Source organism: Crinia signifera, chromosome 4 (genome assembly GCF_055691185.1).
Source record: "Crinia signifera chromosome 4, ASM5569118v1, whole genome shotgun sequence".
NCBI lineage: Eukaryota > Metazoa > Chordata > Amphibia > Anura > Myobatrachidae > Crinia > Crinia signifera.
Genome location: NC_139220.1, coordinates 300,097,324 through 300,124,819, shown reverse-complemented (window position 1 = coordinate 300,124,819; position 27,496 = coordinate 300,097,324). Strand labels below are relative to the sequence as shown.

Here is a 27,496-nt window from a genome sequence, read left to right as displayed (position 1 = left end):
GGATGTTTATGTAAAACATCCATACGCAGTCAGTGCGTGCGAACACACATGCTGCGAATGGGTGGTGAATCAACCAGAACAACCCCCTATATGTTGCCCCTCCCCCCTCTCTATGGGGCAGTACACCCTGGCATCTCTCCCAATTTTGATCACTCTCAAAGGAGGAGCTAAGGAGCTGGTGGGTGTGAACTTGTGTAGAGAGGCGTGACCTAGTGCCACAACCCCCATTTTGATCATTTTCAGGGGCATGGCCAGCGCTCCCCTAGCATCTGGGGAGCCACTGGCTCCCACCCTGCATTGCAGAGCAGAAGAAGTGATCTCCGCCGGCTCCCCTGAACTGAAAGCCCCGCCCCACAGCCTACTGAATTGTAAAGTGGGGTTGACCATCGATTTGGGAAACTATCGACGGGTAGTTTCCATCAATGGTTCCCTAAAAGATAGTTTCACAGCATTGCAGTTACTTATCAGTGGTACCATCGATGGTGTTCGTCAATAGGAAGCCCACAAAAGGCCGTCCCTACTCCGACCACTGAATTTCCCCCATTCTCTGTAAAAAACTCACTGGAGCTTACAATCTATATCCCCTGCCACATGGCACACATAGGGTAAAAAGGAAAAAAAAACAATAGAAACCAATGAATAAAAGTCTCCCAGTGACATGCAGACCGTGCAGTGAAGGGGTTAATGTATTATACAGCTTTTTAAAAAGATAATGAGTACTAAAGTACTCCCAGTGCGGGCGGGGCCTCGTCAGTGGGCGGGGCTTGTGTGAATGGAGCAGATGGCGTCTGAAGATAAGGGCGTGGCCCGGCCAGGGTAGAGGCGTGGCTTGTCAGAGATGTTGACGTGTTTGCTGCTGCTGCCGCCGCCGCCGGGGACTGGGAGCTGCTATCAGGGACACAGAAACAGCATTTGCAGGAGGGTATGGGTCACTGTCCGGCACAGGAGTCGCAGCTCTGCTCGGGGTAAGATCACTGTCCCCCCTATGTCCCCTCCCCTCCGCCTCTCATGCACACACTTCCAAAACTTCCTACCGGCGGCGGACTGCTCCTTGCTAGCTGGCAGCTGTGTTCCCTGTGTCCAGGACTTGTGCATGCATGCTAAGTCTCAGCACATCCTGTAAGTCTATAGGGTGACTTATAGTTCACCAGCTGTTGTGGAACTACAAGTCTCAGCACATCCTGAGGGTCTATAGGGTGACTTATAGTTCCCCAGCTGCTATGGATCTACATGCTGGTGTGGAACTGCAAGTCTCAGCACATCCTGCAAGTCTGTGGCTGACACTTCTCAGCTGCTAGTGAACTACAAATTTCAGCATCTCTAGTAAGTGTCCGGTGGTGACCTCTATTGGCACAGCTGTTGTGGAACTACAAATGCCAGCACCTCCTGCAAGTTTATCGCTGTGAATTCTAGTTCCTAAGCTCCTGTGGAACTATAAGTCTCAGCACCTCATGCAAGTCTCTGGCTTTGACTTTTAGTACTCCAGCTGTTGGGAGAACCTCTGGTTGCTTTTTGTCACCAAATACTGAGGGATGTCACTTGCTGTGTGTGTGTGCTATCTGTATACAAAATGTGCAAAGATAATACTGCTTATAGTATACAATATCAGTATAAATATTGATAAATGGAGGTGAATGTCTGTATACTTACGATGAATTGTGTAAGTCACAACTGTTGTTCTTTACCTGCTGACATTATTTCTGCTGAAAATTCAATCATACTAATGGTAAACTAGTGTAAGGCATTTATTGATTGTTTTAGCATATTATTCACGTCAATATTCCTGTATTTGTTACCTGGACAGCAGAGCTGACAATCGAGTTTTTGATGTCACATCATAGTTCCGCCCACTTCCTTGTCACAACCCTAACTGACCTACCTTTTTGCTTTTCTCTCCTGGCATCTCCAGGGGGTGGACCAGACTACCTCGAAATCCGAGAGATACGAGGTTCATTGCGAAGGAGGCAGAGCTAAAATTGCGCAATTTGTGCCATTTTACCCCCTCCCAAAAGACCAGTGTTCTTTTGGGCCAGTGCTTTATCTCGCCACCCATCCCTTTTCCCAGGGAAGTGAGTGGGATGCAGCCTGGAGATGGGAAATACGTCCAGTTATCAGTGATATCCAGTTGATAGTTGTATCGTGTCTAGGTGGTCAGTCAATAGAACAAAACCACATTGTCGACATAGATAAAAATGTCGACACAAGCAAATCGTTCGTCCTGGCAATGATTGACACATGAAAAGGTTCACGTGAGATTTTTAAAACTTTTCTCAAAATTTTTGATAATTGACCGTCCACGTGGATTCTGATTGGGAAGAGTACAGCATGGTGAGCGAACCGGTACGCTAATTTGTGGTCCAATGTGCTGAAATCTACAAATTGACACCAAAAAAACATGAAAAACAAATGTTGGCATTTTTCATGAGTCGAGAATTTCCATGTCAAATTGTTACTTGTACCGACCATTTGTCTATGTTGACCCTCTTGATTTTGACCATTTGGTGTAGACCTATTGACAATAGGTCAACATAGATACCTTTGACACTTTTTACCATAATCATTTTAAAATGAGCACACTTATGGTTTCTGTCTCAGTAGCCAAAGTTTCACGCAAGACTTAATAACTCCAATCTAAGGGCCCGTACACCTCAGCTGACTATATCAGGGCGGTGCTTCTGGGCATACGATGTAGTGCATACCCACTTAACAATAGCAATTTTACAATATTGTTCAGTGATGTCACCCCTCCCCCTGACTATATGGTCAGATTGAGCTGCATGCACGATGGGGAATTGTTTACAATGGGGGTTATTCTGGTTTACTGGCAAAGGCACAATCACTCTCTAATGGACATAAACCATGTACACTGCAGGTGGGGCTGATGTAACATGTGCAGAGAGAGTTAGATTTGGGTGGGGTTTGTACTTCAAACTGATATCTATATTGCAGTGTAAAATAATGCAGCCAGTATTTACTCTGCACAGAAACAATATAACACCTAAATCTAACTCTCTGTATATGTAAAGGTACCCGAACACTGGGCCGATAACAACGACAAATTGGTTCAGTTTGATGTCCCCTCAGGTCCGATGCGCGGTCCCGTGCATATCGGACCTGAGTCGATGGTCGGACCTGCTGGCTGTCCGACCACCTGACCTCCCTCCCAGCGGCGGAGCAGGCGGGGAGCAGGGACGCATGCCACCCATCACAACAAATTGTGATGGATGGCATGCGTCCCTGCCGCCCGGGAAGGTCCCGGACAGCTTGCGATGAATCGGGTGGCCGTACACTGCTGCGACACATCCCAGCAGTGTAGGGCCACCTTTACATCAGCCCCACCTGCAGTGCATATGGTTTTGTCCATTAGATTGAATTTGCCTTTGCGAGTGAACCAGAATAACCCCCAATGTACGGGAGCTAGAGTTAACTATATTGAGCATACACACAACACATGTTTTACACAATATTGCTCATAAGGGTACTTATGATCTTTTAAAAATCGTGAAGTGTGTATAGGTTTAATTGTCGTTTGGTCAACTTCCAGTTACCCCGTTATACTATGTGTTTCTTAGTTCTTCTACAAACTAACAGTATGTGCCATGTGATAAGTATTACAAATTATTCATTAAAAACCACTGTGAACAATTTTAAAAGGAAGTTAATACTAAAAAGGATTGATGATGCTCGAGTTATAAAATAAACAGCTGGGTTACTGTAATACAATGTTACAGGGGTAATAAGACGCTCAGGAGCCGGGTTACTGTAATAAGATGTTACAGGGGTAATAAGACGCTCAGGAGCTGGGTTACTGTAATAAGATGTTACAGGGGTAATAAGACGCTCAGGAGCTGGGTTACTGTACGAAGAGGTTACAGGGGTAATAAGACGCTCAGGAGCTGGGCTACTGTAATAAGATGTTACAGGGGTAATAAGACGCTCAGGAGCTGGGTTACTGTAATATGATGTTACAGGGGTAATAAGACGTTCGGGGGCTGGGTTACTGTAATATGATGTTACAGGGGTAATAAGACGCTCGGGGGCTGGGTTACTGTAATAAGATGTTACAGGGGTAATAAGACGTTCAGGAGCCGGGTTACTGTAATACAATGTTACTGGGGTAATAAGACGCTCAGGAGCTGGGTTACTGTAATAAGATGTTACAGGGGTAATAAGACGATCGGGAGCTGGGTTACTGTAATATAATGTTACAGGGGTAATAAGACGCTCAGGAGCTGGGTTACTGTAATAAGATGTTACAGGGGTAATAAGATGCTCAGGAGCTGGGTTACTGTAATAAGATGTTACTAGGGTAATAAGACGCTCAGGAGCTGGGTTACTGTAATAAGATGTTACAGGGGTAATAAGACGATCGGGAGCTGGGTTACTGTAATATAATGTTACAGGGGTAATAAGACGCTCAGGAGCTGGGTTACTGTAAAAAGATGTTACAGGGGTAATAAGATGCTCAGGAGCTGGGCTACTGTAATAAGATGTTACAGGGGTAATAAGACGCTCAGGAGCTGGGTTACTGTAATATGATGTTACAGGGGTAATAAGACGCTCGGGGGCTGGGTTACTGTAATAAGATGTTACAGGGGTAATAAGACGTTCAGGAGCCGGGTTACTGTAATACAATGTTACTGGGGTAATAAGACGCTCAGGAGCTGGGTTACTGTAATAAGATGTTACAGGGGTAATAAGACGATCGGGAGCTGGGTTACTGTAATATAATGTTACAGGGGTAATAAGACGCTCAGGAGCTGGGTTACTGTAATATAATGTTACAGGGGTAATAAGACGCTCAGGAACCGGGTTACTGTAATAAGATGTTACAGGGGTAATAAGAAGCTCAGGAGCTGGGTTACTGTAATAAGATGTTACAGGGGTAATAAGACGCTCAGGAGCTGGGTTACTGTAATAAGATGTTACTGGGGTAATAAGACGCTCAGGAGCCGGGTCACTGTAATATGATGTTACAGGGGTAATAAGACGCTCAGGAGCCGGGTTACTGTAACAAGATGTTACTGGGGTAATAAGACGCTCAGGAGCCGGGTTACTGTAATAAGATGTTACAGGGGTAATAAGACGCTCAGGAGCCGGGTTACTGTAATGAGATGTTACAGGGGTAATAAGACGCTCAGGAGCCGGGTTACTGTAATGAGATGTTACAGGGGTAATAAGACGCTCAGGAGCCGGGTTACTGTAATGAGATGTTACGGGGGGGGTAATAAGACGCTCAGGAGCTGGGTTACTGTAATAAGATGTTACAGGGGTAATAAGACGCTCAGGAGCCGGGTTACTGTAATAAAATGTTACAGAGGTAATAAGACGCGCAGGAGCTGGTTTACTGTAATATGATGTTACAGGGGTAATAAGACGCTCAGGAGCTGGGTTACTGTAATAAGATGGTACAGGGGTAATAAGACGCTCAGGAGCCGGGTTACTGTAATAAGATGTTACAGGGGTAATAAGACGCTCAGGAGCTGGGTTACTGTAATAAGATGTTACAGGGGTAATGAGACGCTCAGGAGCTGGTTACTGTAATAAGATGTTACAGGGGTAATAAGACGCTCAGGAGCTGGGTTACTGTAATAAGATGTTACCGGGGTAATAAGACACTCAGGAGCTGGGTTACTGTAATACGATGTTACAGGGGTAATAAGACGCTCAGAAGCTGGGTTACTGTAATAAGATGTTACAGGGGTAATAAGACGCTCAGGAGCTGGGTTACTGTAATAAGATGTTACAGGGGTAATAAGACGCTCAGGAGCTGGGTTACTGTAATAAGATGTTACAGGGGTAATAAGACGCTCAGGAGCTGGTTACTGTATAAAGATGTTACAGGGGTAATAAGACGCTCAGGAGCTGGGTTACTGTAATAAGATGTTACCGGGGTAATAAGACACTCAGGAGCTGGGTTACTGTAATACGATGTTACAGGGGTAATAAGACGCTCAGAAGCTGGGTTACTGTAATAAGATGTTACAGGGGTAATAAGACACTCAGGAGCAGAGAAACAGCAATCATTATATGTACAGTATATTAGTGTGTAGTAAGCCTCAGATCGCACCTTAGTGTTAGCACAGTAGCAGGACACGTGTGCATGTTTATCAGGATAGGCTTGTAGATCTGAGCATGCCCAGCAGGGACGGGGCACAGCAGATCTGATCATACAGTTACTAGGACTCGGCATGGCATTATTATAGGAAGAAGTCTAGGCCAATAGAACACAGTGACAGATCGCTGCACAGAGTGGATGTTAGAGCACTGGAATAGTCTTCTAGCTGTTGTGGTAAAGAATACAACGTCTGGCACTTACATATAGTTAATGGAAGATAATGTAACGTCTCATGCTCCTGCTGTATGTCACAGTGCCGCAATACATGATATTGGCTGGAGAATCAACGATTTAAAGCACTCAAATTTGATTGCAAGCTCTTCTTCCAACACTAGAATGTGAGCACATCAGTATTCTATATTTCAGCGTCTTAGTAATTGTTGTTCCCTGTTGTGTTCTATTATAGATTCTCACCAGCGCACTGCCTTGGATACCGCAAGTGTCAGCCAGTGTATATATGCTAACTTTCGGAACTCCTGGAGACCTGCAGAGCATCACTTCCCCACATCACAGTCGCAAGACTTATCTGTTGCACTTCCAGTCATCGCCTAAGGTCTGCCGAGCATCACTGCCACAATATTGACTAGCGCAGGATTGGACCGTCCCTTCAGCAACTGCCGGTGATTCTGCAGAGTATTCAATGTGCTACCAACTACGATGACTATGTTGCAGAGTATTGCTCAGTAACCTGCTGTCCCAGCACTGGCACATCACAGCATTGCAGAGACTGGTCTGCTCACATCCTGACGGAGACTTGCAGAGCATCTCTCCTCTGGCATAGATTGCAGAGCATCATCTGCGTTACTCATGTGCATATGAAGTTGACACCGTCCGTGCGTCCGTCCTGTTCCGGAGCCGGAAAGAAACATGGCGGACAGCGTAACCCTCAGCTACTGTGTGGTTGCCTTTAGTTTTATGGTTTTCCAATTTCTTTTCTCTGTCGTCAGTGCCAGATTCTCATCACGGATTTCAGACACCTACACTCAGCTCAGCTATGCAAAGCAGGTGGAATGGGACTCCAGGTAACCCTAATACACAGCGCACAGTGTCAGTAGTGCAAAGGGTTTCCCAACATGTGATCCTAGGTCACTGGCTTGTGTATATCCTGCTCCGAGATTTACTAAACCGTTTATTTTGGGGCTTCTGTGATTTTCACCAATGTCTTTATATGCAGAGACAGTGGACTATTATATTGCCTTTGCGTAAAACTCAGTTCTGCTGCTGATTATCCATTGGACACTCTTCTAATCCCAGAGCAGCCTATAGAGATATACAGCTTCTAATTGTCTTATCACCCCTGTAACGTCCTATTACAGTAACCCAGCTCCTGAGCGCCTTATTACCCCTGTAACATCTTATTACAGTAACCCAGCTCCTGAGCATCTTATTACCCCTGTAACATCATATTACAGTAACCAGCTCCTGAGCATCTTATTACCCCTGTAACATCATATTACAGTAACCCAGCTCCTGAGCGTCTTATTACCCCTGCAACATCTTATTACAGTAACCCAGCTCCTGAGCATCTTATTACCCCTGTAACATCATATTACAGTAATCCGGCTCCTGAGCATCTTATTACCCCTGTAACATCTTATTACAGTAACCCAGCTCCTGAGCATCTTATTACCCCTGTAACATCTTATTACAGTAACCCAGCTCCTGAGCGTCTTATTACCCCTGTAACCTCTTATTACAGTAACCCAGCTCCTGAGCGTCTTATTACCCCTGTGACATCTTATTACAGTAACCCGGCTCCCGAGCGTCTTATTACCCCTGTAACATATTATTACAGTAACCCGGCTCCCGAGCATCTTATTACCCCTGAAACATCTTATTACAGTAACCCGGCTCCTGAGCGTCTTATTACCCCTGTAACATCATATTACAGTAACCCAGCTCCTGAGCATATTATTACCCCTGTAACATCTTATTACAGTAACCCGGCTCCTGAGCGTCTTATTACCCCTGAAACATATTATTACAGTAACCCGGCTCCTGAGCGTCTTATTACCCCTGTAACATATTATTACAGTAACCCGGCTCCTGAGCGTCTTATTACCCCTGAAACATCTTATTACAGTAACCCGGCTCCAGAGCGTCTTATTACCCCTGAAACATCTTAGTACAGTAACCCGGCTCCTGAGCGTCTCATTACCCCAGTAACATCTTAGTACAGTAACCCGGCTCCTGAGCGTCTTATTACCCCTGTAACATCTTATTACAGTAACCCGGCTCCTGAGCGTCTTATTACCCCTGTAACATATTATTACAGTAACCCGGCTCCTGAGCGTCTTATTACCCCTGTAACATATTATTACAGTGACCCGGCTCCTGAGCATCTTATTACCCCTGTAACATCTTATTACAGTAACCAGCTCCTGAGCATCTTATTACCCCTGTAACATCCTATCACAGTAACCCAGCTCCTGAGCGTCTTATTACCCCTGTAACATCTTATTACAGTAACCCAGCTCCTGAGCATCTTATTACCCCTGTAACATATTATTACAGTGACCCGGCTCCTGAGCGTCTTATTACCCCTGTAACATCTTATTACAGTAACCAGCTCCTGAGCGTCTTATTACCCCTGTAACATCCTATCACAGTAACCCAGCTCCTGAGCATCTTATTACCCCTGTAACATATTATTACAGTGACCCGGCTCCTGAGCGTCTTATTACCCCTGTAACATATTATTACAGTAACCCAGCTCCTGAGCGTCTTATTACCCCTGTAACATCTTATTACAGTAACCAGCTCCTGAGCATCTTATTACCCCTGTAACATCCTATCACAGTAACCCAGCTCCTGAGCATCTTATTACCCCTGTAACATATTATTACAGTAACCCAGCTCCTGAGCATCTTATTACCCCTGTAACATATTATTACAGTAACCCAGCTCCTGAGCATCTTATTACCCCTGTAACATATTATTACAGTAACCCGGCTCCTGAGCGTCTTATTACCCCTGTAACATCTTATTACAGTAACCTGGCTCCTGAGCATCTTATTACCCCTGTAACATCGTATTACAGTAACCCAGCTCCTGAGCGTCTTATTACCCCTGTAACATCTTATTACAGTAACCCAGCTCCTGAGCGTCTTATTACCCCTGTAACATCTTATTACAGTAACCCAGCTCCTGAGCGTCTTATTACCCCTGTAAGATCTTATTACAGTAACCCAGCTCCTGAGCGTCTTATTACCCCTGTAACATCTTATTACAGTAACCCGTCTCCTGAGCATCTTATTACCCCTGTACCATCTTATTACAGTAACCCATCTCCTGAGCATCTTATTACCCCTGTAACATCATATTACAGTAACCCAGCTCCTGAGCGTCTTATTACCCCTGTAACATATTATTACAGTAACCCAGCTCCTGAGCGTCTTATTACCCCTGTAACATATTATTACAGTAACCCAGCTCCCGAGCGTCTTATTACCCCTGTAACATATTATTACAGTAACCCAGCTCCTGAGCGTCTTATTACCCCTGTAACATATTATTACAGTAACCCAGCTCCTGAGCGTCTTATTACCCCTGTAACATATTATTACAGTAACCCAGCTCCCGAGCGTCTTATTACCCCTGTAACATATTATTACAGTAACCCAGCTCCTGAGCGTCTTATTACCCCTGTAACATCTTATTACAGTAACCCGGCTCCTGAGCGTCTTATTACCCCTGTAACATCTTATTACAGTAACCCAGCTCCTGAGCGTCTTATTACCCCTGTAACATATTATTACAGTAACCCAGCTCCTGAGCGTCTTATTACCCCTGTAACATCTTATTACAGTAACCCGTCTCCTGAGCATCTTATTACCCCTGTACCATCTTATTACAGTAACCCATCTCCTGAGCATCTTATTACCCCTGTAACATCATATTACAGTAACCCATCTCCTGAGCATCTTATTACCCCTGTAACATCTTATTACAGTAACCCATCTCCTGAGCATCTTATTACCCCTGTAACATATTATTACAGTCACCCGGCTCCTGAGCGTCTTATTACCCCTGTAACATATTATTACAGTAACCCAGCTCCTGAGCGTCTTATTACCCCTGTAACATATTATTACAGTAACCCGGCTTGGTAATAATAAGGTAACATGTCTTCTTTCTTGCAGGTGTGTCTCTACGATCCATGCTTTCTTTGTAGGGTCTTTCTGTCTCTACATTTTGGCATATGATGATGCAGTAAACAATGATCCCATATGGTGAATATCCCATTTATTTTCATATTTTCAATAAAAACTCTTCTATTTTACTATTTTATTGCACAATTCTTAGTGCATTTCCAATCATTAATTCCTCCTTTCTTTACTGCCTTTTTTTGTCTGCTTGTCTGTCTGCCTTTCTGTATGTATGTATGTAAGCACATGTTAATATTTAGAGTAACATGCGATGGGTCATGCACAGGAAGTAACAGTCAGGTCAGGTCATATTTGTTAAATACCAGACATTGCAGAAAGAAGCTTGTGGTCCTGTTTCATACATAGCAGATATATACAGTATATCTATTTATCTGACCGAGTTACGGGTATAGCTCTAAAGTGCTTTAATGCTGCTCCTGTACCGCACACACTTACATCACTGCTCTAGTATCCCGCTGCTCCTGCACCACACACACTTACATCACTGCTCTAGTATCCCGCTGCTCCTGTACCGCACACACTTACATAACTGCTGTAGTATCCCGCTGCTCCTGTACCGCGCACACACACCTACATCACTGCTGTAGTATTCCGCTGCTCCTGTACCGCACACACCTACATCACTGCTGTGGTATTCCGCTGCTCCTGTACCGCACACACCTACATCACTGCTCTAGTATCCCGCTGCTCCTGTACCGCACACACCTACATCACTGCTGTAGTGTCCCGCTGCTCCTGTACCGCACACACTTACATCACTGCTCTAGTATCCCGCTGCTCCTGTACCGCACACACTTACATCACTGCTCTAGTATCCCGCTGCTCCTGTACCGCACACACTTACATCACTGCTCTAGTATCCCGCTGCTCCTGTACCGCACACACCTACATCACTGCTCTAGTATCCCGCTGCTCCTGTACCGCACACACTTACATCACTGCTCTAGTATCCCGCTGCTCCTGTACCGCACACACTTACATCACTGCTCTAGTATCCCGCTGCTCCTGTACCACACACACTTACATCACTGCTCTAGTATCCCGCTGCTCCTGTACCGCACACACCTACATCACTGCTCTAGTATCCCGCTACTTTTGTACCGCACACACCTACATCACTGCTGTGGTATCCCGCTGCTCCTGTACCGCACACACCTACATCACTGCTCTGGTATCCCGCTGCTCCTGTACCACACACACTTACATCACTGCTCTAGTATCCCGCTGCTCCTGTACCACACACACTTACATCACTGCTGTAGTATTCCGCTGCTCCTGTACCGCACACACCTACATCACTGCTGTGGTATCCCGCTGCTCCTGTACCGCACACACCTACATCACTGCTGTGGTATCCCGCTGCTCCTGTACCGCACACACCTACATCACTGCTCTGGTATCCCGCTGCTCCTGTACCACACACACTTACATCACTGCTCTAGTATCCCACTGCTCCTGTACCGCACACACCTACATCACTGCTGTAGTGTCCCGCTGCTCCTGTACCGCACACACCTACATCACTGCTGTAGTGTCCCGCTGCTCCTGTACCACACACACTTACATCACTGCTCTAGTATCTCGCTGCTCCTGTACCACACACACTTACATCACTGCTGTAGTATCCCACTGCTCCTGTACCGCGCACACACACCTACATCACTGCTGTGGTATCCCGCTGCTCCTGTACCGCACACACCTACATCACTGTTCTAGTGTCCCGCTGCTCCTGTACCGCACACACCTACATCACTCCTCTAGTATCCCGCTGTTCCATTACCACACACACCTACATCACTGCTGTAGTGTCCCGCTGCTCGTGTACCACACACACTTACATCACTGCTCTAGTATCCCGCTGCTCCTGTACCACACACAATTACATCACTGCTCTAGTATCCTGCTGCTCCTGTACCACACACACTTAAATCACTGCTCTAGTATCTCGCTGCCCCTGTACCACACACTTACATCACTGCTGTAGTATCCCGCTGCTCCTGTACCGCACAAACCTACATCACTGCTCTAGTATCCCGCTGCTCCTGTACCGCACACACAGCTACATCACTGCTTTAGTATCCCGCTGCTCCTGTACCGCACACACAGCTACATCACTGTTCTAGTGTCCTGCTGCTCCTGTACCGCACAAACCTACATCACTGCTCTAGTATCCCGCTGCTCCTGTACCGCACACACAGCTACATCACTGCTCTAGTATCCCGCTGCTCCTGTACCGCACACACCTACATCACTGTTCTAGTGTCCCGCTGCTCCTGTACCGCACACACCTACATCACTCCTCTAGTATCCCGCTGTTCCATTACCACACACACCTACATCACTGCTGTAGTGTCCCGCTGCTCGTGTACCACACACACTTACATCACTGCTCTAGTATCCCGCTGCTCCTGTACCACACACAATTACATCACTGCTCTAGTATCCTGCTGCTCCTGTACCACACACACTTAAATCACTGCTCTAGTATCTCGCTGCCCCTGTACCACACACTTACATCACTGCTGTAGTATCCCGCTGCTCCTGTACCGCACAAACCTACATCACTGCTCTAGTATCCCGCTGCTCCTGTACCGCACACACAGCTACATCACTGCTTTAGTATCCCGCTGCTCCTGTACCGCACACACAGCTACATCACTGTTCTAGTGTCCTGCTGCTCCTGTACCGCACAAACCTACATCACTGCTCTAGTATCCTGCTGCTCCTGTACCGCACACACAGCTACATCACTGCTCTAGTATCCCGCTGCTCCTGTACCGCACACACAGCTACATCACTGCTCTAGTGTCCTGCTGCTCCTGTACCGCACACACCTACATGACTGCACTAGTATCCCGCTGCTCCTGTACCACACACTTACATCACTCCTCTAGTGTCCCGCTGCTCCTGTACCACACACACCTACATCACTGCTGTAGTATCCCGCTGATCCTGTACCACACACACCTACATCACTGCTGTAGTGTCCCACTGCTCCTGTACCACACACAGTTACTTCACTGCTCTAGTATCCCGCTGCTCTTGTACCGCACACAGCTACATCACTGCTGTAGTATCCCGCTGCTCCTGTACCGCACACACTTACATCTCTGCTCTAGTATCCCGCTGCTCCTGTACCACACAAACCTACATCACTGCTGTAGTATCCAGCTGCTCCTGTACCACACACACCTACATCACTGCTGTAGTGTCCCGCTGCTCCTGTACCGCACACAGCTGCATCACTGCTGTAGTATCCCGCTGCTCCTGTACCGCACACACTTACATCTCTGCTCTAGTATCCCGCTGCTCCTGTACCGCACACACCTACATCACTGCTGTAGTATCCCGCTGCTCCTGTACCGCACACACCTACATCACTGCTGTAGTATACCGCTGCTCCTGTACCGCACACACCTACATCACTGCTGTAGTATCCTGCTGCTCCTGTACCGCACACATTTGCTCTGCATCCTGTCCCTATACTGTTGGCTGTTCCGCTACACTCCAGTCCTCCCCACAGCTAACCTCACACACAGTTCCCTATGTGATCCCACACAGCCACTCTCTTATGTTGGATATAATAAAAGCCTTTGTTATCTGGCCCCTCCTTCTCTGGTCTCGGCTCTTGTGTGTCGCCTCCTAACCCCTTGTCTGCCACAGTGCAATGATTCAGTTGGTGTCCTTGGCATTATAAATGTTATGGGCTCCCATCCATTGCTGTCACACTCATTGGTGGTGGCACAGACTCCTAATAATATGTGAGTCTAGGCTGTGCCAGAATGTACAATGTTGCATGGATGATCTGTTTAGGGGTGCCGGACGTCTCACCAACAGTCGGGATTCCGACAGTCATTGCTCCGACGTCAGAATCCCGACTGCTCCCTCGTGGGGGTCCATGACCCCCATAGAGGGAGAATAAAATAGGTGGGGAGTGCAGTCGGTATTCCGATGTCGGAGTAATGACTGGCTGAATCCCGACTGTCTGTGTGTTATACCACACCCCTGTTTAGTATGCAGTGGCCTTATATATTAGCAGTGCAGTGGGTACATGCAGCTCGACCCGGTGGCTGGCGATACTGATTCGATATCAACGGTTGGTGGGAGGGAAGGATGGCGCACGGGGGGAGGGGGCGATGCTGCATGGAACTGCATTCGATCTTGCAGAATGACACATAGACTTGCATTTACCGGGCTCCGAGGATACTGACAATGGGGGTTACTCAAACCTTATCACAAAGGACATTTTTTAGCAAAATGGACAAAACCATGCAGCACTGCAGATGGGGCAGATGTAACATGTGCAGAGAGAGTTAGATTTGGGTGTTATTTTGTTTCTGTGTAAATACTGGCTGCTTTATTTGTACACTGTAATTTAGCTTTCAGTTTGAACACACCCCACCCATATTTAACTCTCTCTGCACATGTTACATCTGCCCCACCTGCAGTGCATCATGGTTTCAATCCGGTCTGAATAACCACCATTGTCATCTGTTCTCTGCTGCCAAGTTAACCAGTTAAACCACCACCGGTCACTGTCACCTGTGATGGATTGAAGGCTGGAACAGAACCACCTTTGCTGCTCCTTATGTAGGATTACCAGTTCGGTTCTGTGCCGTCAGTTCCTGCAGCACAGCCAATGTCTGCTGTATTCTGTAAGATTGCAGAACGTCGGTGACTCAGCTATGGGAGTTCATAGCTACCGCTGCATTATTGCCAGAGATCTGTGGTATTTGGCCCATTAGCAAATGTGCCTGGAACCTAGTCAGATTTATACTGTTGGACCGGGGATGACTACAAGCAGCCTTTATGTGGTTATTTTCCACTGCCACGGCCGCTTCCTCACTCACAAGTTATGCGGCTGTTTGGCTGCAGGGAATGGACGATTAGGTCGACCGGTAATTGGGTGACATCAAAAGCTCAATTCACAGTCGACACTGGAAAAACTAGTCTGTACCTCTGATGTTGTTGCCATGGGAGATGAGGGGTTGCGACCTAATCGGAATAGTCCATCATCGTCTGTGTCACTGCTTAATACTAAGGGGGATATTTAGCAAGCTTTAAAAAGTGATCATCCAATCCGCTTCTGTCAGTTTGCAGGCTGAGTTTGAAAAACGACAGAAGATGATTGGTTGGTAGTTTATATCCCTTCACTATGGGGCAGATGCCCTAAGGGGGTTATTCTGGTTCACTCGCAAAGGCAAATTCATTCTCTAATGGACAAAACCATGTGCGCTGCAGGTGGGGCAGATGTAACATGGGCAGAGAGTTAGATTTGGAATCCCCTCGGTAGCATAGCGGAAAGGGGGGGGGGGCATATGATAGTGCATCCCGCCCTCTGGCTTAGTACATCTTTGTCTCCAAGCTTTCAGTAATGTTGCGGGTTATAGTCTTATTTCTCACTGCTCATCGCATTGGAGGACCCACAATCATGTACTGTAATAGCGAGCACGCTAATGTTAATTAGCCCTTTAGCTTTGCTGGTCACATTAAGATTGACGACTAGAGGAGTGGTTGCTTCTACTGTCTGCCTTATCTGATCAACAAACGGAGCTTGTGGTGCAAGATGATGAAGATATAGGGGATAGAAGTTTGGAGAGCAATAAAGTACTGGCCAATCAGCTCCTAGCGGGCGTGTTACAGGCTGTGTGATCGTTATGTTTTCTAGAGATGGAGATAAGTTTTTTTTTTTTTTTTTTTTTTTTAAAGAGATAAAAATCTCTTCTTCAGGTTACATAACCTCCTACATGACCCATTCCGTTAGCTGCAAAATGCTGTGTTCCTGGACGTCCTTGCCAGTGGCGGATCAGGGGTGGGGAGCCATCACAATCCAAAATTTGCCTCTGGCAATGAGACCCGGCTGGCGATGTTTGGGAGCCAGATTTGCTGCCTTACGCTAATTTGACAATCCATAGGGCTAATGTGGAGATTCTTGCACTTACAAGGGGAAGGCTGTGCCACCCACTGATTTTACACTGACCACCGCAGCCCAGTGCTAGGTTCAGGGGGATGTCCCTTCCCTGTACACAGAACTCCTCACACAGACACCAACAAGTCAGGCACTGCCCTGAATTGCCCAGAAAGAAATATTTATTATTATTATTAACAGTTTCTTATATAGCGCATACATATTACGCAGTGCTCCATCCAAGTTACATACAAGCTAAGCTTCTAAAAAGGAAAAGAGGTGCGATTGCCCATAGCAACCAATCAGATTCCGGGCAAGATGTACTAAGGTAAAAATGTGGTATAACCTCCCCAGTTTCGTGGCTTTTACCACATTTTCAAATGTACGAACAGCCGGCCGCTGCGTTTCTGCCAGCCAGGGTATCAACACCTTTGGGTGGCGATACCCTATAGAAGCCTATGAGCTTCTTAGTGCCGTCCGCCGCAGGCGCTGACCCCACTACGGCGAGTCCCCGGCATACAGTACCTCCATCAAACTCCTCCGCCCCCTAGCAGCACAGCCAGAGGTCCTTCCGGCTGCGGAGGAAGGAGGAGGCGGCCTGGACACTGTGACCTGCTTCCCTGCCCAGGGATGTGACTAAGACCCCCCCCCCCCGCACACCACACCATATGTTAGTACGGTGGCGCCGCGAGGGGCAGCAATGTACCATAATACATCCTGCCCTATGTCTATCATTTTCTAGGACCCAATAGAGAAATGATAGAATCTGGTTGCTATATCTATATTGAAGATCTAGAACTAGTCAAATATAGAACACCCACATTTTTACAGTTTTTATTTCATTTTGTGTCTTTTTATATCTTTCACTTTGACTTCATTTTTTTTTTTTTTTTCATTTTTTTTTTTTATTTTTTTTTTTTTTAATAATCTGTTTTTATTTAACAATACAAGTAGATATGTTGTAAGATTAACATGGGATTGGTGGCTGATATAGATCCCTAGTAATAAGCAATAATGCACAGTATGCGATAGACATTGAGATCAAACGACCAAGATCGCTATGGTAACGTATGCAGGCATGGGGGTACTGGGAAGGGACTGAATAGAACCAGTAAGGTGGGGGAGGGCTGCGAGGAGCAGGGGATCACAACACAGGGCTATTGATATTGATGAGGCAGTCTACTGTGAAATTGCACACAGAGCAGACACACAATGGGCGATACAGGAAAAAAAAAATTGCGGGATCCTTTTGTTTTACAAAATCGAATCTACATTTTTTGACTCCTGAAAGTAGGCGCCTTTTACAGTTCTAACACACTTGTGTTATTATTTCTATGAGGAAAATCAGATTTATACTGTCAGATTCAGTAAAGCAAAAAAAAAAAAAAAAAAACAATTTTGTGTCTGGAACAAACCATGTTGCTTTACAAGAGGGGCGAATACATTTATATTGTTTCTGTGCAGGGTAAACACTGGCTGCTTTTGCATGAAGCCCACAGATGTTAGACCACTTTATTTTTTACATTGAAATTTAGATTTCAGTTTGAACGCAACCCACCTAAATCTAATCTCTATGCACGTGTTACATCCACTCCTTTCGCAGTTCAACATGGCTTTGCCCATTTGCATGCTTTTTTTGGTTTGCTAATACAGCTGAATCGGACCCATTGTTCCCAATACTGCTGCAGGAGTAGCTCTAGCACACTGCTTTGCTATCACCCTTCTGCCTAATTCATCCCAAAGCATCTGGAGGGGGGGGGGGGGGTGAGAGTTCTGGAGACTGCTTCAGATGTTACGTTATTTGTAACCTACCATCCGGTTCTTCTCCTGGAAAGTAGTTCCGGCATACTGTAGGGGCAGATTTTGTGTCCCACGCAAAGTCAAAGAGCCGGTTTTACTACTTTATGCTAACGCCAGTATCCCAGTAACTAATGTGTGGGGCTTGTGCATGATTTGCCGCATGCACAGATAGGACACCGGGTCCTAAATGCGGAAGTCCTATCATCCCAAAGGACGGTTCTTACCGCAAGAGCCATCTTTTGCTAAAATCTTCATGTATATGGCGTTAAAAACAGAAAGTAGAGGGACTAAACCATGCTGCAGGGGGGCAGATGTACCGTGCAGAGAGAGTTAGATTTGGGGGTTCTTTTGTTTCTGCGCAGGGTAAATACTGGCTGCTTACACTGCGATATAGAGATCAGTTTGAAGTACAAACCCCACCCAAATCTAACTCTGCACATGGTACATCAGCCCCACCTGCAGCGCACATGGTTTTGTCCATTATAGAGAGAATTTGCTTTTTGCAAGTGAACCAGAATCAGGCCCATGGTGTCATATGTGTTAAGTTATTAAGCAGCGACTTCTCGGTGTGTTTAAACCTCAAATTATAAAAGGCCAATGTTTTTTATTAGCAAAACCAATAAACCCGTCACACTGAGGGACTACCCTTTCTCCTTCATGACGCTGTACAAAAACCCTGCATGATGAACCAAAAATTGACAACTGAGCCCTTATTCCAGTACCCACTAGCCCACTGGGCGTGCTACAGTACATGGGCCAGATAGGCCACTTTATCATTGCTGCAGAACAGCTGTAGGATCTTACTGGTCTATTTACTAAGCTTCGGAGAGAGATACAGTTCTTTGAGAAAAAGTACCAGCCAATCAGTGCCTAACTGCCATGTGACAGGAAGTGCTTGTAAAATGATAGGAGCGGATTAGTTGGTACTTTATCTCTCTCCAAGACTAAAAGTAAATCGACCCCTTATTAAGGGTCAGCAACTGTGGCCTAAAGCCTAATCCATTGTAATAACCTAATACAATGGCGATAAACAAACAATAAGGTTTATGCAAACAGTACGCAGGGAAGTATAAAACAAATAATTATACAGTGACAGTAATTATCACTGATGAAATTAACCATTTCAGAGATAGAGAGGACAGAAGGGATTCATGAATAGTGAGTGTGAAGTAAAAGATGCTTCCTGTGTACTGCTCAGATGGCAGCAATGAAATATGTATGAGGAGATAAACACAAGACAACACTATAGGGTTATTAGTCCCTCTGTGCTTCATGACCATTGCTGTCTCGTACTCCATTTGTGTCCCCCCCTCCCTCCCCCTCTCGCATTCTCTCCATGTGTACCGCTCTCCCCTTCTCTGTGTGATGCATGGCCTTTCCTGTCATTTCTCCACTTTCTCAAGACTTGTAAAATGATGTGTGTTGTGTTGTATTGACCGTAACCATTATCATGTGGCTAGCAGGATGTCACCATCTAATGCTGGGCATACATTGGTAGATAAAATGTCTGTCAGGCCGATAGACCGTTTATGTGACAGCCTGATACCCAGCAGATATCATGGCCATACACTGGAGGAGATTTATCAAAATTTGGAGAGAGATAAAGTGATATTCTTGTTATCTCTCAGTGTGAGTGATAAATGGTGTTCTGGCCAATACGCCACTAACTGTCATTTGTAAGCACATGCCAGTTAGGTGCACATTTTAACATTCATAACGAGTGATAAGAATCTCTCATTGGTTAGGACTTTGGGGCAGATTTAACAATCAGCTTCTTTCATTTTTCTTGCACAGCCTCTAAAATGATAGATAGAAGCTGACTATTATCAAAAGAAGAGATAAATTAGAGAGCGATTATGGGGGAGATTTATCAAAGTTTGGAGAAATTAGAGATTATTGGAAAGATTTATAAAAGTTTGGAAAGAGCTAAAGAATCAGCTTCTAACTGTCATGTTACAGGCTGTGTTTGAATAATGACAGTTGGGAGCTGATTGGTTGGTAGTTTTATCTCTCTCCAATTTATCTCCAAGCTTTGATACATCCCCACTATATGACTAATTATCCTCTCTTCTCCCAGGCTGCAAAAATTCACATGTATCCTCTAAGCTCCCTGTTCTCATTTTAGGGGTGATCCTTTCCTAGTGAAAATGAATGTTGCAATCACGTCCGGCTACCTCGTTTATGGTAAAAGAAACCTCTAAATAATTATAAATACACCTGTCAGCAATTAACAATGTAGTTGTTGCCTACGCACAGTGGAGGGAAGCCATTTTGTGGGCTTAACTAAAATTGATGAGGATGTCAACTCACTTGGAACAGGTGCGGCAGCCATTTTATGAGGTGAGCTAATGTGATTGTTGTTATTATGTTTTATTTAGCGCCATCCATATTGCGATATAGAGAATGCAACATATTCTTGGACCAGGGACTATTGGCGGGCAGTATTTTCATGAAGGTTTGTCTAGGAAACACACAAAATGGCTGCCTCTACTGTCCGTAGGCAACAGGTGCAATATAAACACAAATACAGATTGTTCAAAATGGCCTCTATGTGTAACTGAGGAATAAGAATTGTGAAGTGACCTTAGAGACGGGGCCTATTTCAGTGACAGGTTCAAGCTAGTGACTCTGGATGAGATTATTGGGGAGATATATCAAAGATTGGAAAGAGATAAAGTGGAGAGAGACAGCCTGTACACCGACAGGAGCTTGGCTGGTACTTTATCTCTCTCCACTTAAATTCATTGAGCATAGTGTTTGGCCTGGCTGAAGCCAGTGTTATCCTTGGCACTCCTGGGTGTGGTGAGTACTGACTTGGGGCCAGATGTACTAAGCTTGAAAAATGATAAAATGGAGAGTGATAAACCACCAGCCAATCAGCTCCTACCTGCTATGTCACAGACTGTGTTTGAAAAATTAAAGGTAGGAGCTGATTGGTTGGTGGTTTATCACTCTCCATTTTATCACTTTTCAAGCTTAGTACATCTTGTCCTTAATAGCAATTTAAAATATAGCATTAATATGGTCTTTTACTGATTGAACTACAGGTACCAGCAAACACATTCTCCTGCCAATCAGCAGCCACTACCGTAGCATCAGCCTGCTGTCAATCACAGATTCCCCATTGAAGTGTATAGAGCAGCTCTACTCCATATATTTCAGTAGTGAGAACCTTTACTTTAAATCCTATGTAAACCACAAGGGTCACCTCTAATGACCTCGTGGTTAGAGATGGAAACCACATAGTCATTGCTATGTGTCAGACACTGACCTTGATCTTGCACAAAATCACTGTACAAAGTGTACACTGTACACATGTAGTGATGAGCATTCTAAGAGATGCTGGGTGAAATGTACTAAGATGTGAAATACACTTCACAGGTCATTTTGCTATGGGCAACCAATCAGAAGCTACTTCTTATTTATTTACCACCCTCTAGAAGATAGTAGACAGGATGTGATTGGTTGCCCATAGCAACATGACCTGTGACGTGTATTTCACATCTTAGTCAATTTCACCCGCTATGTCACTCAGATCGCACAGCACACAACGCTGCACATCGCTGAACGATCTGTTAGGGCCACTGGGTCATCCAGCTTGCTGATTATTAATCACAAAGGTGATAGCGGCACACGGGGCCCCTAGACACGGAGCGAAGTAGTGGCATTTTGTGTGATCGCTTAGAAAATACCCCTGAACACGGTGTAGCAATTCCAGTAAAAATATATTTTTTCTTCATCCTATGGTGGACACTGAGACTGTGGGGCTTAGGGCGGAGCTACAGGAGCCGGCACCAATATAGTTAAAGTTTGAAGCAGCACCGGATTCTCCTCCCCTATACCCCACTCCTCCTTAAGCATCCAGTTTCATTTTGGCGCCACAGAGCTGGGTACGTTTTATTTCAGTTGCGTTGGCGGTGCTTTGTTGTGAAGTAATTTTATATTTTAACTTCTTTTATCGTTACTTAAGTGGCGCTGCTGGTCAGGGCTTGTCAGGGGACAGTGCGGCTGGTGAGGGAAGGCCGCCCTTGCGCATGCCTCCGCCGACCAAACCTTCTATCTGTTTAACACAGGTCTGCTCCCTGTCCCTGCAGCAGTGTGGTGGGGAGCAGGAATATAGCGGCGGTAACCCTCTGGCAGGCCACTGGAAGGGATGGCGCAGAAGAGACCAGTTTCTCTCTGCCCACTCACAGAACCACCAGAGTAGGAATGGACATCGATGATTAATAACGTTGAATAGTTTTGAAATCAATGTTGGAGAACCAGATGTTTCCCTTCCATCGATTTGCACAGCATAACCAAATCTTTATTCTTTTATTTCCTGGAAGTGCCAGGACAGGAAGCATAGCTCCACCCTGACACCCATGTAACCCCGCCCCCAGGTTCTGATTGACCCTCAGGCCTGCTGAGATTGCTCTGTGTGTATACCCCTTTTGCCCCATGCCTGCATGACTTGCAGTTGTCAATGTTTACGTCCCCTCACAGGATGGTCACATGTCTGACAGGACTTACGGGTGTTTCGGTTCATCCCCTGTATGATGTGGCCTGGGACAGACTAATGTGTGTCTAGGACTATGTTGCAAAATGCTGCTATTGGATCTCTGTCTCTACCTCACCCATATGTATCCGGTGCTAGGGCCACTGCCTATTTGTGTTGTGCAGACTGAACGGTTCTGTGTGCAGGGAGCTGCTGTGGAATATGCTAAATATTGTGACTTAAGTTTCAACCTTCAGCTGAAGCCGACCTCAGGTTACAGCAATTAGGAGTCACCAGTTCAGGCTGCAATCACATTGCATACTATAGTGGGAGTACTATTCTGGTACTCTCTACAACAGCTGTTATACAGCTGGTTCTGTACTTCCCCACCAAGCATGCAGTTTCCCTCCAAAGACCTAGGCCCCGTTATTAACGTTCTGAGGAGTTTCTCCAGTCACAGCACAGGCTTCCTCTAGGACCACTTTAGGTGATCTCAGGTGGAATCCTCTCATAAACTCTTCTGTTCAACGGGACCGCGTGGCAGGAAGCAGCATTGTGACCCAGTGTGTGACCACATGCAATGTAATGTATGCGTTCTGCTCGAAATCTGGTCATCAGCCACAGCAATGCTGCCGATGGGTCCGGTGGATGCGGCACTGACGCATATGTGTATACAGCCGCATAGACAAGCATGTGCAGGCTCCTTCCAGCCAAGCAGGTTCTGCTGAACGATACCTGCTTAACCGCTATGTGCAGCCCTAGCCTTATGGTGCCCATACACTATGCGATTTTGGGCCGATTTCACGCAAATTTGGTACTTCAGCCGATCAATTGGGTGAAATCTTCCCAAAATAGCGTGTGTGTGTGTGACATTTGATCCAATGCAGGATACCGTACGCATTGGACCAGATCAGGTCGTCTGACGTGCAGTATGTACAATGATGTCCAACCTCTGGCAGACTCTGCTTCAAACTTTAACTATTTTAGTGCCGGCTCCTGTAGCTCCGCCCTATACCCCACAGTCCCAGTGTCCACCATGGATTCAGAAAAAATGGATTTTACAAGTAATACAACAATCCTATTATTTGATTTTTACATAAATCACTGGGGCAGTCTATAAGAAACAACTTGGTCATTCCACTTTTATTCTGGTTTTGGGTCTTCAGACTGCTTCAGTGTTTGGTGTGTATCATTAGGCTGACAGCCAATATATCGACCACTATTGGTAGACAGGCAAAAGGTCGACATTCATTAGGTAGGCAGAAAAAGGTCAACATAATTATTTTTAAAAAATTGGGGTGTCAACAGTATGTCAGCAGATTTCAACATGGACACCGGATGAGTGTGCCGTGTCCCCTAATATGGCTCACTGTACTCAGCACACTTTTATATCCTCCTCTATGCCTACTGGGATGGTAAATTAGGAACAAGTGGAGGGTTGTTTTTTTTTTTTTTTGCGGGGGGGGGGGGGGGGGCGGGGGTGGAGCTCCCTAAAAAAATACAGCTGAGTGTCCTGGGGCCGGGCAGTGCTGCTGTGCTCTGTGTTAGCGGGATTACCAGTGAAGGGGTTAAATGTCTGCCTTTTTCCATTTATTTATTTACCTTTTGACCATGTCAGCCTTGTGTCGACTTTTTGACTAACGATCGCATACCTTCAGGGTCATGTTATGGAAACCACGGTCACATGATACATGATGTAGTAAGCAGAGATGCTTTAAAAATGCCCCTCTGAGCTCTTTATTCGCTCAACCTCCTTCCTCCCCCTCTGGCATCAGGTGACATGCTGACAGTCTTAAAGTGGATCCGAGTGGCAGGATTGTGGTGTCTACAGAGGGTGTAAAATGTAGCAATTTCAGGTGTGATCTTCTCCGGAATATAGCGGCGCAGATGAATTTGAGCGCTATGATCTAAGCCCACTGCGTATTTATGAAGGCGCATTGACGACACATAAAAAAGACCGTCCCAATGTCTTCTCAATAATAGATGACATAACAGAACTGCGGCCATGGGTGCAGGAGATGTGCAGGACCTTCTGAGCGACTGCACGTAATTATCTGTGCATGCAGCTCGGAATTGTGGGCAGATCAGAACGGTGGAGCTACGCATTTAAATCGCTGTGTGGGCTACACAAACAGCGATTTACAGGTGTTTTCAGGCATTTTCTGAGCGATTTTAGTAAAATCGCTCAGAAAATGCCTGAATGTCACCCCTATAACCACCCAAAATGTAGTGTTTTGGGGGATTTAGCCGCAAATTTTAAATAAGTGGGCCCCATAGAGAAAAATCTGTCTGCAGCAATTGTTAACAGCTCCAGGTCTGCAGCACTTTCCTCTCTGCCGTACGATGATTGATGGCTGACATCACAGGAGGGTGGGGCTTAGGTCCTGTGACTGTGGAGCCAGACTTATGTCCAGGCAAGGGGCTTAGGTCCAGCACCGCTAAACATCATCATCAGCTGCAGCCCGTAGAATCCAGGAAGGTGGCCCCTCTCCGCTCTGGGCCCCATAGCCTGCTGCACTCCCTGCACCTATGGTAATTACGCCCTTGGCCTTATGTAACAGATTTTCTTCACCATGGCTGTACTCAGTAACTTCATTGCGATGCCTTCTCCAGCACTCCACAAATATGGCATATCGCTGCGTACAACATTGGAGATATGGCATATATATAGATATAGTGTCAGAATTGGAAATGTAAACAATAAAAATTTTTTTGCAGAAAGACCCAAAAATGCTAATTGTGCCGTAAAGTCTATACACCAATATAACGCATCACAGTGCAGCTGACGTACTGGGTGGTGGTATCCCTGGACACCGCGATCCTGGATCAGATGATCTAGTCACACTTCTGCTGACCTATTCCAGCACAATTTGCTAATTTATTACATTGTTTGTAGATAAGTTTTTATCATTAATATTCCGTGTTTATTCCCTGTGCTTGTTTCAGACCTGCTGTTCTTTGCACGTTTCTGGAAGGAGATGAGAGACCCTTATATGGTCTGTCACCACTTGGCGGTGCTCTATGCATACGGATTCGTGTTGGTATGTACTGAGTGTGATGTCTGGGTTTGCAAGGCATTCTGGGCTTTTACAGTACACAGGTTTTTGGTCACAAGGGGCCACAGTGAGCTAGGTTAGAGTGCCGCTGTAAATCAGTCTCTTGGGTAATTGGACCCTATCACCAAGAGGCTCCATTACCTTTTATGCTGTATATGCACAGTGTAAATCTACAAACACAATATAACTACAACAATGCAATGATTCTAATTGTGTCTCCAGCAGCCGGTACCCTATTCTCTTCCAATATTCATAATTTTAATTATTCCTTAAATTAATACATTAATACTGTTTGTTTCCCAGAACCGAGGGGTGCTGCCATATTTTGCCAATTTCCGGTTGATTTCCGAACTTTCCACGCCATTTGTGAATCTCAGGTGAGAGGAACCTCCTGTGAGGTGAAACCGTTTTGCTTAGAACAACAACCATTGATTTATAGCCCGCCTGCGACACTGCGGACAGGGCCGGTAAAACTGGTCGCACCGGTATTTCCTGTCACTGGCAGTTCATCCAGGGCTTTGTCAAATGATTGTGACGCATAAGAATACTTCAGATAAAATAATCCGATAATATACGGCTGTCTGCAGGGGACCAGCGCCATCTTGTGGGTGAACGCCCATCTGCACGTAGGGCCTCATTCAGACTGCTAATTTTTGGAGAGCCCTGCGGTCAGGTATATGCTGCGCCACCAGTGTGAAATCCTGCCCCGTGCAACCCTGCAATTTTGTTTGGCAGGGCTATCGAGAATTAGCTGGATTGACAAATAATTTATCGATTATCGCCTAACCTGCAAATTTACAGCCAAGCAATCAGGTCTGATTTAGGCCCATAGTCACTTGGCATGCGGCATTCTGATTAAACAACAGATTTACGATAATTTAATGTTAGATCAACTACCGTTCTAGCATGCTGGTCTGGAAGATTTACTTCTTGCTGCTATCATGTTTGCCACTGGCTTTTTATGCAAATCAGAGTGGCCTTTACTGAGGATCCGTGGGCAAATCTAATATCAGAGTTATGTATTGCATAATCAAGTTCTCCAGGACCTATATAGGAGGTCTTCAATAACTCCTAACACCTCATCTTGTTTCCCCACAGGTGGTTCCTGGATGTGGTTGGGTTTCCACGTTCCTCCAAGCCGGTTCTCCTGAATGGCTTCGCAATGGCCATGGTTTTTTTCATTGTCCGCATCGCTGTGATTCCCAGCTACTACTCCCAAGTGTTTGCCACGTTTGGCACCGAGGGTTACATCAGGCTGGGCATCGGGCCGCAGGTGGCATGGATTGTGTCCTGCGTGATCTTGGACATCCTCAATGTTTTCTGGATGTATAAAATTGCTCGGGGGTTTTATCGCGCCGTTAAACCAAAGCCTAGGAAAGCCTGAAAGCAGCCGCAGGGACCAGATTCGTGGTCTCCCGTTGTTTCCACGTCTCGTCACATCTGTGGCTGGACCACACCCAAGGGGAGAGATGGCGTACCAGGGGCCTTCCTGTGGAAGAGACCACTTAATGTTATACCTCAGCAAGTCCCAACTTCGGCTTTCCCATTTTATGTCCATGGAAATGTGGGCGCCCGTTTGCCAAGGAATGTCTTCATTCTGTATAGAAGGTCTCCGTGGGGTCACTTTGGGAGCCAGTTCCAGTAATCTGCCTGTGGGAAGTTCTTCTGAATAGTTTAGCGAACCAACACCCATCAGGCTATGGAACTCATAAATATACCCACCAGTAAGGATGCATGACCGGACATGTGCATACATAGACTTGGATGGAATTCGCACATGCCATGCCCTGTAGAGGCAGCCATGGGCGTGCAAGTCCAGCACAGTAGTAGCAGTCGCACATATGTGCATTACGTCTCCTTCCGGGAGAACACGAACTATTCTTTGAATGCTTAGAATTTGCGGCTGATAATGATGATCATTTTACTAGTTGAAAAATAATTCTATGTAATAAAATCAAGTGCTGCTAA

The 27,496-nt window shown here is 45.8% G+C and overlaps 1 protein-coding gene across 1 annotated transcript; it reads left to right on the top strand.

Moving 5' to 3' along the window:
* Positions 1-821: 821 nt before the first annotated feature.
* On the top strand, positions 822-27,482 carry LOC146075705 (TLC domain-containing protein 4-like). The gene is made up of 7 exons (XM_083185201.1): positions 822-965; positions 6,525-7,140; positions 10,261-10,350; positions 20,121-20,179; positions 25,419-25,513; positions 25,832-25,905; positions 26,627-27,482. Exons 2-7 carry the CDS (start codon positions 6,986-6,988, stop codon positions 26,910-26,912), a joined length of 759 nt encoding a protein of 252 aa, XP_083041327.1. The 5' UTR covers positions 822-965; positions 6,525-6,985; the 3' UTR covers positions 26,913-27,482.
* Positions 27,483-27,496: the final 14 nt, after the last annotated feature.

What these genes read in the sequence shown, in the direction of transcription:
- LOC146075705 (XM_083185201.1), top strand. Translation starts at nt 6,986, where the DNA reads ATGGCGGACAGCGTAACCCTCAGCTACTGTGTGGTTGCCTTTAGTTTT. An exon ending in GTCCGGCTACCTCGTTTATG is followed by an intron (nt 20,180 to 25,418) that starts GTAAAAGAAACC and finishes TGCTTGTTTCAG; the next exon opens with ACCTGCTGTTCTTTGCACGT. An exon ending in ACGCCATTTGTGAATCTCAG is followed by an intron (nt 25,906 to 26,626) that starts GTGAGAGGAACC and finishes GTTTCCCCACAG; the next exon opens with GTGGTTCCTGGATGTGGTTG.